General features: G+C 44.2%; 1 protein-coding gene across 8 annotated transcripts in view; it reads right to left on the bottom strand.

Annotated features, from left to right (window-relative positions):
* Positions 1–14,992, bottom strand: part of LOC122543966 (zinc finger protein 418-like) — a 96,389-nt gene that overhangs the window by 68,679 nt on the left and 12,718 nt on the right. For 2 of the 8 annotated variants that reach the window (XR_006310221.1, XM_043682965.1), the window contains exons 1-2: positions 5,288–5,413; positions 4,565–4,690 (exon numbers count right to left, since the gene is read on the bottom strand). Coding sequence is in view for 4 of the 8 variants with exons in the window: in XM_043682972.1 (XP_043538907.1) it covers positions 4,565–4,690; positions 5,288–5,352 (191 nt within the window). In the remaining 4 variants the exon portion in view is untranslated. Of the gene's footprint in view, positions 1–4,564; positions 4,691–5,241; positions 6,395–14,992 lie in introns of those variants that run through there. The other 6 variants (XM_043682972.1, XM_043682971.1, XM_043682970.1 and 3 more) reach the window with 6 other exon arrangements.

The raw sequence follows: 14,992 nt of genomic DNA on the forward strand, positions 1-14,992 counted from the left end.
CTTTCATTAAGAACAAGGAAGGTAGTAAAAGAGGGGAGGTGTGGCCTCCCCACAACGTAGCTGAAAGACCTTTTGACGAGGACTCATCTACTGAGGTGGTATGGGTTAAGGTTAGAAACAGGAGAGGAGAGGTCACACGGCTGGAAATTTATTTTATTTCGACCTCCGCAGAGTTCCAGGGATATGGAGGAGAGGATCAGCAAAAACAATTCAGGGTAGGATTGAAAGAAACAGGGTGGTCATTATAGGGGACTTTAACTTGCCCAACATTGGCTGGAAATGCTATAACTCTAATACGTCAGATGGATCAGTTTTTGTCCAATGTGTGCTGGAGGGTTTCCTGACAGTATGTCGAAGGGCCGACAACAGGGGAGCAGACACTGGATCTGGTGCTTGGTAATGAACCAGGCCAGGTGTTTGATTTAGTGGGAGGTGAGCACTTTGGAGAAAGTGACCATAATTCAGTTACGTTTAGTTTAGCGATGGAAAGGGACAGATACATGCCACAGGGCAAGAGTTATCAATGGGTCAAGGGCAACTGTCATGCGAATAGGCAAGACTTAGGATGCATAGAATGGGGTAGCAAAATGCAGGGCATGGGGACAATACAAATGTGGAGCTGGTTTAAGGAACAGATATTGCAAGTCCATGGCAGGTATGTCCCTGTCAGTCAGGGAGGAAGTAATAAGGTAAGGGAACCTTGTTTTACTACAGAAATTGCACTTCTTGTTAAGCGGAAGAAGGAGGCTTACGTGCCGACGAGACGAGATATTTCAGATGAGAAGAGTTATAAAGGAGAGCCCTAAAACTTTCTATAAGTATGTGAGGAATAACAGGATGACTAGGGTAGGAATACAGCCAGTCAAAGACAGCAGTGGGAAGTTGAGTGTGGACACTGTGGAGATTGGCAAGGTGCTAAACGACAATTTCTCATTGGTTTTCACTCAGGAAAGGGAGAATATTGTAGAGGAGAAGAATGAGATACAAGATATTAGACTAGAAAGTATCGAGGTTAGTAAGGAAGAGGTGTTATCAATTCTAGAAGGAGTGAAAGTAGACAAGTCCCTTGAGTCCAAGGACTCTGGGAAGCTAGGGAGGTGGTGTTGGAGCCTTTGGCTTTGATCTTTCCAGAGGACTGCAGGATTACAAATGTTATGCCCTTTTTCAAGAAGGGCAATAGAGATGACCCAGGCAATTATAGACCAGTTTGTTGCAGGAAAAGTTTTGGAAAGGATTATGAGAGATCGGATATATAATCATCAAGCAAGCAACAATGATTGCAGATAGTGGACATGGTTTCATCGAGGGCAGGTCATGTCTCACAAACCTCTGAGTTTTTGAGAAGGTGACCAAGCATGTGGACAGGGGTAGGGCAGTTGATGTGGTGTATATGGACTTCGGTAAATACTTTGATACGGTTCCACATGGTAGGCTGATGGAGAAAATGCAGAGGCATGGGATTGAGGGTGATTTAACAGTTTGGATTAGAAATTAGCTTTCTGTAGTGGTGATTGATGGAAAATATTCAGCTTAGGGTCCGATTACTAGAGGTGTGCCACAAGGATCTGTTTTGGGACCACTGCTGTTTGTCATTTTTATAAATGACTTAGGCATATGTGGATGAGTTATTAAGTTTGCAGATGACAGTAAAGTTGGTGGAATAGTGCACAGTGAGGAAGAATGTTACAGGTTGCAGGGGCACTTGGATAAACTGCAGAATTGGGCAAATGCAATTCAATGCAGATAAATGCAAGGTGATTCACTTTGGGAAGAATAACAGGAAGGCAGAATACTGGGTCCATGGAAATATTCTTGGTAGTGTGGATGTGTAGAGGGATCTTGGAGTCCATGTACAGATCCCTGAAAGTTGCCACCCATATTGAGAGTGCTGTTAAGAAGGCATACTTGTTAAGTTTTACTGGCAGAGAGATTGAATTCCGAAGCTGTAATGTCATGCTGCAACTATACAAAATGCTAGTGCGGCCACACTTGGAATATTGTGTACAGTTCTGGTTGCCCCATTACAGGAAGGATGTGGAAGCATTGGAAAAAGGTGCAGAGGAGACTTACCAGGATGTTGCCTGGCCTGGAGGGAAGGTCTTATGAGGAAGAGATTTTGGGTTTGTTCTCATTGCAAAGGAGGAGGATAAGAGGGGATTCGATAGAAACATACAAGATGATCAAAGGATTAGATAGGGTAGACAGTGAAAGTCTTTTTCCTAGGATGATGACGTCGGTTTGTAAGAGGGGGCACAGCTACAAATTGAAGGGTGATAGATTTAAGACAGATGTCAGGAATGACCTCCCTGCCAATGTAGTTAACTCAGCCACATTAGCGAGATTTGAACAATCCTTGGATAAGCACACAGATGATGATGGGATAGTATAGGAGGACAGGCTTAGATTAGTTCACAGGTCAGTGCAACATCAAGGATCGAAGGGCCTGTTATGCGTTGTATTGCTCTATGTTTTATGTTCTAAAAATGTGGCCCTGTCACAGCTAACAAGGAATATTAATGATAGTACTGGATCCAAGGAAGAGGTGCGCAAATTGGCTAAAAAGAACAGCAGACCTGAAGACTTGGAGCAATTCAGATTTCAGCAAGAGAGGATCAAGTGATTAATTCAAAGGGAGAAATAAAGTCTTTGAGGAAGCTTGAGTGGAACATACAGACTAACTTAAAACTCTGAGAAAGTGAGGACTGCAGATGCTGGAGATCAGAGCTGAAAAATGTGTTGCTGGAAAAGCGCAGCAGGTCAGGCAGCATCCAAGGAGCAGGAGAATCGACATTTCGGGCATAAGCCTTTCTTCCGTTTTTCCAGCAACACATTTTTTAAAACTTAAAACTCCTTAAGGTATAAGAAAAGAAAAAAGATAAATGAAAACGAATCAAGCAGGGGAAATTATAATGTGGAATAAGGATATGGCACATCAATTAACTATATATTTTGGTTCTATCACCACAAACGATGAGACAGATAGTATCTCTAAATGCCTGGGGAATATGAGTGTGAGGAATTGAAGGACATCAATATTAGCAGGGAAATTAATGAATTAAAAACCAACAAATCCAAACACCTGTTACTTCATACCCCAGTGTACTTAAAGGCACCCTAGATAAAGTGGATGCGTTCTGAAACCACATTTTTGAATCTCAATAGAGTAAAGTGATTATCCTTCAAGATTCTATAGACTCTGATACAGTTTATATGGCTTGGCGGGTAGCTATTGTGACCCCACTATTTAATAAAGGAAGTAGAGAAAAAACATGGAATGATAGACCAGTTAGCCTAACATTGGAAAACAGTGAGAGGATTGTACACAGTTAACATGGATTTACCAAAGGGAAATGAGAAACAACAGCTGATGTCCTTCAAAGTTGAACAAGTAAGCATGCAGGTGCAGCAGGAAGTGAGGAAGTCAAATGGTACGTTGGCCATTGCAGCGAGAGAATTTGAGTACAGGAACAGGGATATCTTGTTTAAATTTTACAGGGTCATGGTGAGACCATACTTGGAATGTTGTGTGCAGGTTTGGAATATTTATCTGATGAAGAATGTTCCGCATATGGAGGCTGTACAACCAAGGTTCAACAGATTGATTCCTGGGATAGTAGGACTGACATATGAGGACAGGATGGATTGGTTAGGATGAAATTCACTGAAGTTTAAAAGACTGAAATAGGATGTCATAAAAACTGATAAAATTCTCAAAGGACTAACAAGGTAAATATAGAAAGGATGCTCAATGAACAGGCAGTCCAGAACCAAGGGGAGGGGAGGGGAGGAGAAGGGGGAGGGGGATCACAGTTTAAGTTTGACTCAATACCTTTTTGAGAAGGAAATCTTGCTCTCCTTACCTCATCCGACCTGTGTAACTTCAAAATGCCAGCAATATGGTTTTGGACTGAGCTGACAAAAATTGTTTTAATCAGAGACTCGTGACCCTGCAGAATTTGCTACCATAGAAAACAGTTAAGGCCGGAATATGGACTTTTTTCCAGGAAGATAGATAGATATAGTTGTGAGGGCTAAATGGATCAAAGGGTATGGGTCTAAAGTGGAAGCAGACTAGAGTGAAGGATCAGCCATGATCATACTGTGTGGGCGGCACGGTGGCACAGTGGTTAGCACTGCAGCCTCACAGCGCCAGAGACCCGGGTTCAATTCCCACCTCAGGCGACTGACTGTGTGGAGTTTGCACATTCTCCCCGTGACTGCGTGGGTTTCCTCCGGGTGCTCCGGTTTCCTCCCACAATCCAAAAAAAAAGTGCAGGTTAGGTGAATTGGCCACGCTAAATTGCCCGTAGTGTTAGGTAAGGGGTAAATGTAGGAGAATGGGTCTGGGTGGGTTACGCTTCGGCGGGTCGGTGTGGACTTGTTGGGCCGAAGGGCCTGTTTCCACACTGTAGGTAATCTAATCTAATTCAAAAAAAATACTGAATAGTGGAGCAGGATCAAACATCACAACTTACTCCTGTTCCTATTTTCTATGTTTCTGTTCTGATAAAAGGTGAGACATAAAAAACAAAATGACTGTAACTGATACAGGTATCAGCCTTACCTTATAACTATTGGATGAAAATCCTCTAAGGAGGTGCAGAGTATTTTGGAAACTTCTGGTCTGGCTGCTCTGTCTCTCGCTTTTGATTCAGTTCTCAAATTGTTAAATAATCTGAGAAAAACAACACTGTCCAGAGGAAATAAGAAAGCAGCTTTACAAGTTTGCGGACATTGGGGGGGGGTGGGACAGGGTGGGGAGGATGTATAACTGGAGCAGTGAGAGAAACAATGATGTGGGTTTCGTGGTGGGGTGATGGGCAATGAACAACCGCAATTTCCAAACACCTCCATCCTGTTCAGTTCTCTCCCTCCACTCTCTCAGCCTCTTTCACAATGACAGCCAACTCAGTGACAAGGATGATCATGGGGACAGTTTTCCATCAATTTCAGTCACTAACACACATCTCCCAACAGCACACGGCACACACTCCTCAGTGAACATAGCAATAAATTAATCCAATAACTTTGGTTTTCAACTCCATTCACACCAAAGACAGATTAACCAATAGTGAAGCGATTAATTAAAAATCAAAACAAAACTGAACCAAGAATCGCGGCCGTTGACAAGGGCCTGTTTTTGGGAAGAAGCCGGAGGCTTTCTGCTGCTTAAATAGCAGCCCCGGAAACCTCATAATTGGGGCTAGAGCCCGACACTGATCAACCATGAAACCTTCTAACCAGAATGTAGCTCTGTCCGCTGCCCTCCCTTTTAAATTTCACTCACCGCCGACGCAAAATTTCTTTCCGAACATAGCGCGCATTCTCACAACCTCCTTTAACTGTGCGCATGCTGCAGTATTCGTCCCGCTTAACGGATTACGTCACACGGCCAGTGACACGCAAGGGGCGGGACTGGAGGACCGAGCTGGGGCTACTGGTCCTCCAAGCAGGGAAAGCGCGGCGGGAATGTTGGCCAATCAGGAAATGTGGGTGGGTTCGAGCACCACCCTCTCTGTGTGAGTGAATTGCGGGGCCAGTGGGAGGCTCGCTGAAGACAGAACGTTGTTTCGGATGGGCGGGTTTGTTGTCACGTGTTCTCAGATGCAGGTCACATGAGACAGGGAGAAGTGAGCAATATCCCTACGCATAGCGGCATCTCAGTGACAATGCACCCAGAAAGAAAACTCTTAAGTTACAGAAGGTGAAAAATAAATAAATCAGTGAAAATTTTCAGCACTGCAGTGTTCTCAGTATAAAAGAGAAAAAAAGAAATAGTTACAAAGTCAAACATTACAGATTTTCCTTAAACCGTGGGACTGCAGACGCTCCAAGCTGCGCTTCCCCCAAGTGGGCTTGCTCTTCCCTTCCCTGGCCATGCTTTCTCCTGTTTTAACAGTGATTTCACTCAAATGTAAGGGATTTTCTCAGCTTAGTCAAGGGCCTCCAGTTAGGTCAGAATCGCAGATGTTACTGGTGGAGAGGTCGGAGTTAACTAATAGTATCTGCAGATGGTCTCCATCATTACCATCCTCGCTTTTCCCCTCTTAAGTCACACAGGAACAGCTATGAAATCTGTCTGTGAATCCACTTGGGGTTCTTCATGGAAGCTGTTTGATTTTTCATGACATTCTAGTTAGCACTGGTCTCTTCCTTCCGAGGCTCAATGTCAGTAGGGGAAGGGAACTTGGAGAGGTTGTGAGTTTCTTTCTGACTATGATGGACAGATTTTCAATATTTCTTTAACTCTCTGACTTTATCTGACCCCTCGCCTGAGCGCCTGTGACCACATGCGTGACCGAGGACATGAGTAGAACCTGTCAACTTTAAAGTGCCACTGTTCGGTGAACGTAAAGCCACACCTACAAACATGTCATCCATTCAGTCCAATTTCAATCTTCAACCACCAACTGGGATATAAATCCCCTGAACAGGAGAGAAACACACTCAATGTGATGGCACTGCAAGTGGAATGAAGAGTCAATGTTCAGAACAAAAAGCAAGGTTTCAAAGGATCATTGTCCAATGAGGGTGTCAAACACACGACCTGAGATTAAAAATCTCCTACTCTCCAAACTGAGGTAGCTGGACACGCAGTCAGGTTAGAACCACATTTCTTATCAAGGCCATTTAATTGTTTAAAATTGTTGTGATGTATTAAATTGACCACCAGAGGCCCACGGCGCCAATGCTTTCAGCTGAAAACTCAGTGAAATCATTGAGAATTCACTTTGTTTTTGCTTCCTCTCAACATTGACATCGAGTTTTATCAGCATCTCTTGCTGGATTTAATGTTGTCTGGTTTGTGTCTTTCTTTTTAAAGCAAATTCACTTCAATATCAACAAATTTGACAGACGAACAACAGAAAATGCGATACTCACTAATGCACATCCCCAGCGTTCGCATTCAAATTTGCAAAGGTCAGTCTTTAAATAAAATAAAGTAATTGAACAGTTGAAAACTTTTAGAAAGTTGGTGAACAATTTTTATGGTTGACTCTGACAGACCTTTGGAAATGCTGCTAAGAGGTTCGTGATCAGGACATTATCTCCCTCAGTTTTCCTGAGCCTGTTCTTGGTGCATTGGGAGGTTGGCCCGGGTTGCAGATTCTCACATACCAATTCTCACCTCCGGGTGCTCCGGTTTCCTCCCACAGTCCAAAGATGTGCAGGTCAGGTGAATTGGCCATGCTAAATTGCCCGTAGTGTTAGGTAAGGGGTAAATGTAGGGGTATGGGTGGGTTGCGCTTCGGCAGGGCGGTGTGGACTTGTTGGGCCGAAGGGCCTGTTTCCACATTGTAAGTAATCTAATCTAATCTACCAATGATTAGCAGTACACCCCGACTGAAGCTGCATTGTTGCTTTTCACTGACAGCAGTGAATTGGCGAGTGTGGGACTGGAATATTGCTGCTTAGAGTCATAGGGACGTACAACACAGAAACAGACCCTTCGGTCCTACCCGTCCATACCGACCAGTTAACCCAACCCAATCTAGTCCCACCTGCCAGTACCCAGCCCATATCCCTCCAAACCCTTCCTATTCATATAACCAAATGCCTTTTAAATGTTGCAATTGTACCAGCCTCCACGGAGGAGAAAGTGAGGTCTGCAGATGCTGGAGATCAAAGTTGAAACTTTATTGCTGTGTACCAGCCTCCACCACTTCCTCTGGCAGCTGATTCCATACACGCACCACCCTCTGTGTGAAAAAGTTGTCCCTTAAGTCCCTTTTATATATTTGCCGTCTTACCCTAAACCTATGCTCTCTCGTTCTGGACTTCCCCAACCCAGGGAAAACACTTTGTCTATTTATCCTATCCATGCCTCTCCTAATTTTGTAAACCTCTCTAAGGTCATCCCTCAGCCTCCGATGCTCCAGAGAAAACAGCCCCAGCCTGTCCAGCCTCTCCCTATAGCTCAAATCCTCCAACGCTGCCAACATCCTTGTAAATCTTTTCTGAACCCTTTCAAGTTTCACAACATCTTTCCAAAAGGAAGGAGACCAGAATTGCATGCAATATTCCAAAAGTGGTCTAACCAATTTCCTGTACAGCCACAACATGACCTCCCAACTCCTGAACTCAGTACTCTGACCAATAAAGGAAAGCATACCTTCTTCACTATCTACCTGCAACTCCACTTTCAAGCTATGAACCTGCACTGAAATGACAAAAAGAGGAGCACCCAGAACCAATCCTTGTGGCACTCCATTGGTTACAGGCCTCCAGTCTGAAAAACAACTCTCCACTACCACCCTCTGTCTTCTACCTTTGAGCCAGTTCTGTATCCACATGGCTAGTTCTCCCTGTATTCTGTGAGATCTAACCTTGCTAAACAGTTTCCCATGGGGAACCTTGTCAAATGCCTTCCTGAAGTCCATATAGACCACATCTACCACTCTGCCCTCATCAATCCTCTTTGTTACTTCTTCAAAAAACTCAATCAAGTTTGTGAGACACGATTTCCCATACAAAAATCCATGTTGACTATCCCAAATCAGTCCTTGCCTTTCCAAATACATGTACATCCTGTCCCTCAGGATTCCCTCCAACAACTTGCCCACCACCAATGTCAGGCTCACTGGTCTGTAGTTCCCTGGCTTGTCCTTACCACCCTTCTTAAACAGTGGCATCACGTTTGCCAACCTCCAGTCTTCCGGCACCTCACCTGTGACTATCAATGATGCAAATATCTCATCAAGGGGCCCAGCAATCACTTCCCGAGCTTCCCACAGACTTCTAGGGTACACCTGATCAGGTTCTGGAGATTTATCCACCTTTATGCATTTCACGACATCCAACACTTCCTCCTCTGTAATATGGACATTTTTCAAGATGTCACCATCTATTTCCCTACGTTCTATATCTTCCATGTCCTTTTCCACAATAAATACCGATGCAAAATACTTGTTTAGTGTCTCCTCCATTTTCTGCAGCTCCACACAAAGGCAGCCTTGCTGATCTTTGAGGGCCCCTATTCTCTCCTTAGTTACCCTTTTGTCCTTAATGTATTTGTAAAAACTCTTTGGATTCTCTTTAATTCTATTTGCCATAGCTATCTCATGTCCCCGTTTTGCCCTCCTGATTTCCCTATTAAGTATATTCCTACTCCCTTTTTACTCTTCTAAGGATTCACTCGATCTACCCTGTCTATACCAGACATATGCTTCCTTCTTTTTCTTAACCAAACCCTTAGTTTCTTTCGTCATCCAGCATTCTCTATACCTACCAGCCTTTCCTTTCACCCTAACAGAATATACTTTCTCTGGATTCTTGTTATCTCATTTCTGAAGACTTCCCATTTTCCAGCCGTCCCTTTAGCTGTGAACATCTGCCCCCAGTCAGCTTTTGAAAGTTCTTGCCTAATACCGTCAAAATTGGCCTTTCTCCAATTTAGAACTTCAACTTTTAGATCTGGTCTATTCTTTTCCATCACTATTTCAAATCTAATAGAATTTGGTCGCTGGCCCCAATGTGCTCCCCCACTGACACCTCAGTCACCTGCTCTGCCTTATTTCCCAAGACTAAGTAAAGTTTTGCACCTTCTCTGGTAGGAACATCGACATACTGAATCAGAAAATTTTCTTGTACACACTTAACAAATTCCTCTCCATCTAAACCCTTCACACTATGGCAGTCCCAGTCGATGTTTGGAAAGTTAAAATCCTCTACCTTAACCACCCTATTATTCTTACAGATAATGAAATCTTCTTACAAATTTGCTTCTCAATTTCCCACTGACTATTATGGGGTCTCTAACACAATCCCCATAAGGTGATAATCCCTTTCTTATTTCTCAGTTCCACACAAATAACTTCCCTGGATGTATTTTTGGGAATATCCTCCCTCAGTACAGCTGTAATGCTATCCCTTATAAAAACACCACTCCCCCTCCTCTCTTGCCTCCCTTTCTATCCTTCCTGTAGCATTTGTATCCTGGAACATTAAGTTGCCAGTCCTGTCATTCTGAGCCATGTTTCTGCAATTGCTATGATATCCCAGTCACATGTTCCTAACCATGCCCTGAGTTCATCTGCCTTCCCTGTTAAGCCCCTTGCATTGAAATAAATGCAGTTTAATTTATTAGTCCTACCTTGTCCCTGCCTGCCCTGACTGTTTGACTCGCTTCTGTTCTCAACTTCTCTGCTTTTTTCCCCGTGTTGTTCCGTATGGGGCTGAGGAAAATGAATCATTATCGGGTTTGTTTGAAAACAAGAACATTAGGTGTCTAATGTTTCAAGAGTAAGAATACAATCAGTTATTTATGTTGTGATTCTGGTATAAGATGCCTGAAGAAGGGCTTATGCCTGAAATGTCGATTCTCCTGTTCCCTGGATGCTGCCCGACCTGCTGCGCTGTTCCAGCAACACATTTTCAGCTCAGATAAGATGCCTGGGTCAACCTGTACCAGATATTCCCAGAACAATCAATAATTGGAGAATATTTTCTCGCTGACAGTATCCCCATTGACAGGCTGGAAATGTGTGAAAAGAAATCAGTAAAGATTATGGGAACATAGGAAGAGGACTACGCCATTCCTCCCCTTGGACCTATTCTGCCATTTAAAGAAACCATGGTTGATCTGAGACGTAACCACATTCACCTGTCTTTGGCCCATAACCCTTAATATTAGAAGTTAACAGATTTAAAGTTAATAAATGATCCAGTGTCCACTGCTGTGTATATAAGAGTTCCAAACATCTGACAAACCCTATGTGTAGAAGTGCTTCCGAACATGCACCTTGAATGGTCTGGTCGTAATTCTTAGATTATGGGCCATATCAACTCAGGAATGTTTGGTGAACAGCCGAAGGTGCTGACTAAATGCTCCTCACAGTCTGAGGTGTAAAAAATCCTGTAAGATCCCAAAACCTGGGCGTCACCAACTTCAAGCTTCAGACTGCAGCTCCTGAAATAGCAATTGTTACTGTCAATGTTACCCTTCCTAAATACAGGCTGGGACTTTCATTGTGGAGAGATGGGGACAGTCTGATCCCAGTCACTGCGAACACATCCATATCACCAGGAACCAGCCCTATGTATGGATACATAAAAAGTGATTCTGCAGCCTACCTGCTATTTTTTCCATTTTAATTGCAGTGTCATTTGTGTTTCTCTTTAGAAACACAAACAGACCAAGCAGAATGGAGACTTTCTCTGCTGTAATCAGGTTCTATACTACCATTATTGCTTTAAGTATTGGTCGAGTAATTCAGGCTCTGGGTTTAAAGGCCAATGGGTACACATCCTGTCACATTGTTTCTCACCATGTTCAAACTTTAACCAAAGTGTCCACAGAATTAATTCGCCAACATCTGGAATAAATGCTTCCAAACAATCATGAGGAATTTCGGTTTAATGGGCCTTAAATTAGGAGGAAGGGGAGTTAGCCTCGAGTCTGTTTAATGTGGAGATGTGTCCCTTGTAAACTGATAGTGGTTGGTCATCCCAATGCAGGACTGCCTGACCCTCAAGGAGGCTTCTTTAACAAATTGACTCCGGGGCTTCTGGCTCCACCGTGGTGTCATAGGGCATACGCTGTGATGGCCTGCGGCTGATGTGACATTGTATTGCTGCTGGCCCCTGGAATATGAATAAGAATTGGGTCACGTGGTACTGAACCATTCAATGAAATGTTATTCCATCTCCAGGGAATTATATTTGTGCATTGTTCTGACAGGCATTTCCAGGTCTGGCTTCAAGTTAAACAACTGCTCTGCTTCTGTATTTTTATTTACGATATTCATGATGCTTCTTTTTTGGTGAAGTATTGAGAAATATTGTGTCTTGATAGCTGAGTGGACGGCACGGTGGCACAGTGGTTAGCACTGTTGCCTCATAGCGCCAGAGACCCGGGTTCAATTCCCGCCTCAGGCGACTGACTGTGTGGAGTTTGCACGTTCTCCCCGTGTCTGCGTGGGTTTCCTCCGGGTGCTCCAGTTTCCTCCCACAGTTCCAAAGATGTGCAGGTCAGGTGAATTGGCCATGCTAAATTGTCCATAGTGTTAGGTAAGGGGTAAATGTAGGGGTATGGGTGGTTTGCGCTTCAGCGATTCGGTGTGGACTTGTTGGGCCGAAGGGCCTGTTTCCACACTGTAAAGTAATCTAATCTAATCTAAACATAACCGAATTGTGATCATGATCACCAAAGTGCTCACCTACCTCCAAATCTAACACCTGGCTTTGTTCCTTTCCTAATACCAAATGCAAAGTGGCCTCGCCTCTTGTTGACCTATCTACATAGTCTGTGTCAGGAAATGCTCCTGCACACATTTGGTGAAAACTGACCCATTTAAACTAATCGAACAATACCGTTTCCATTCGTTTCCATTCAATATTTGGAAAGTTAAAGCCCCCATAATAACTACCTTGTTACATTCACTCCACCAGTATCATCTTTGCAGTACTTTCCTCTACATGTCTGGAACTTTTCAGAGACCTATAGAAAACTCCCAACAGTGTGACCTCTCCTTTCCGGTTTCTAACCTTAGCCTATACTACCTCAAGAGATGAGTCCTCATCAAACGTTCTAACAGATGAAAGGCTTAACAGACAATCAATTTTTCAATGTATAATTTCAGTTACATCACACTGCAAATTTTTGCTATAAATTCTGTGTTACGATTGAGCCCTCCACTATCACCTGATGAAGGAGCATCGCTCTGAAAGCTAGTGTGCTTCCAATTAAACCTGTTGGACTCTAACCTGGTGTTGTGTGATTTTTAACTTTGTACACCCCAGTCCAACACCGGCATCTCCAAATCATGACTACTATCGACACCACTAACCGCCGGCTTAAAGTGGAGAGGATCTCCAAGAAGATTGCACATATCGACACAGACATCAAGTTTCTACAGGAATGCAGACAAGCAGGAAAGATCCCAAAGGATTACGGATCACGAACCCACTTAGGTTGATCTACAACACAGACTATGAGAGAGACTTTGCCACCGCACCTCTCGTAAACTTCTCAATCATCTCATGCACCAACTCTACAGCAGGCGCCGCAACCTTGAAATTCAGATGGAGTCCACACTCACAGCCTGCACACAGGATACATCGGTACAATTATGTGACATTGCCAAACAGACAAGGCAACAAAACTACACTGCGTACAATGCACGCCAAGAACAAAAAAACTGGAGAAACTTGGCATTCTTACCAGTAATAGCAAAGCCCGCCCTGGAACCACAGTAGACAACATTATCACTCTGGGGAAGTCTATTGTCAACCTATTGGACCACATCCTTCGACCGGAAGAGACTGAAGTCCTGAGTAGGGGTCTCAAGTTCTGCCCCACCACCAAAATGGACCCATTAGTTCTGGAAGCAGACACAGAGGAGTTCATTAGACAAATGAGACTCCGGGAATTCTTTCAAGGTGCCGGTAGTGATCCCACTGAGCCCACTGATGAACGAGAACAGTCATCACAGGGATCTGTAGAGGAGCGACCAAAGAAGGTGTCAACATGGACCCCACCGGAGGGCCGCTGCTCTGGGCTTGACATGTATGCTCAAACTGTCAGGAAATATATAAATGCCAGATTCATCAGCCGTACCCACAAGGTAGAGCAAAACATCACCCGTTCACAACGCAATGCCATCCAGGCACTCAAAACCAATGACAACATTGTCATCAAACCAGCAGATAAAGGAGGAACCATTGTCATTCAGAATAGAACAGATTACTGCAAGGAAGTGTACCGACAACTGAACAACCAGGAACACTACAGGCAACTGCCAGCTGATCCGACCAAAGAACACACTCGAGAATTAAACACACTGATCAGAACTTTGGATCCAGTCCTTCAGAGTTCCCTATGCGCCCTCATCCCACGTACTTCTCGTGTAGGCGACTACTACTGCCTTCCAAAAGTACATAAAGCCAACACACCGGGACGTCCCATCGTGTTGGGCAATGGGACCGTAAGTGAGAATCTCTCCGGCTATGTGGAAGGCATCTTGAAACCTATTGTACAGGGGATCTCCAGCTTCTGTCGCGACACTACAGATTTCTTACGGAAAATCAGCACCCACGGACCAGTCAAACCGGGAACATTCCTCGTCACAATGGACATTTCCGCACTTGACACCAGCATCCCCCACAAGGATGGCATCGCGACAACAGCCTCAGTACTCAACACCAACAACTGACAGTTCCAAACAGCATCCTACAACTCATCCGCTTTATCCTCGATCATAACATCTTCACCTTTGACAACCAATTCTTCATCCAGACACATGGAACAGCCATGGGGACCAAATTTGCACCCCAATATCCCAACATTTTTTTGCACAGGTTCGAACAAGATTTCTTCTCTATGCAGGATCTCCAACCAACATTGTTCACCAGGTACATTGATGACATTTTCTTCATCTGGACCCATGGCGAGGAGTCACTGATAAAACTACACAGTGACATCAACAAGTTTCATCCCACCATCAAACTTACCTTGGACTACTCTCGACTGTCTGTCTCATTCTTGGACATGTGCGTCTCCATCAAGGATGGACACCACATCACCATACTCTACCGCAAACCCACAAACTACCTCACAATGCTACACTTCTCCAGCTTCCACCCAAAACATTTTAAAACAGCCATTCCCTATGGACAAGCCCTACGCACACACCGGATCTGCTCAGATGAGGAGGAATGTGATGGACACCTGAAAGTACTCAAGGATGCCCTCACAAGAACGGGGTACGATGTTCAACTCATCGACCGCCAGTTCCAATGTGCCGCAGCAAGGAACCGTAATGACCTCCTCAGGAGACAGACACGTGCTGCAACTGACAGGGTACCCTTCGTTGTTCAGTACTTCCCAGGAGCTGAAAAATTACGCCATGTTCTTCGCGACCTGCAACACATTATCAATGAGGATGAGCACCTCACCAAGACCTTCCCCACACCTCCACTACTTGCCTTTAAACAACCGCTAAACCTCAAACAGATTGTTGTTCGTAGCAAGCTGCCCGGCTCTCAGGACAAC

This window comes from Chiloscyllium plagiosum, chromosome 45 (genome assembly GCF_004010195.1).
Source record: "Chiloscyllium plagiosum isolate BGI_BamShark_2017 chromosome 45, ASM401019v2, whole genome shotgun sequence".
Lineage (NCBI taxonomy): Eukaryota > Metazoa > Chordata > Chondrichthyes > Orectolobiformes > Hemiscylliidae > Chiloscyllium > Chiloscyllium plagiosum.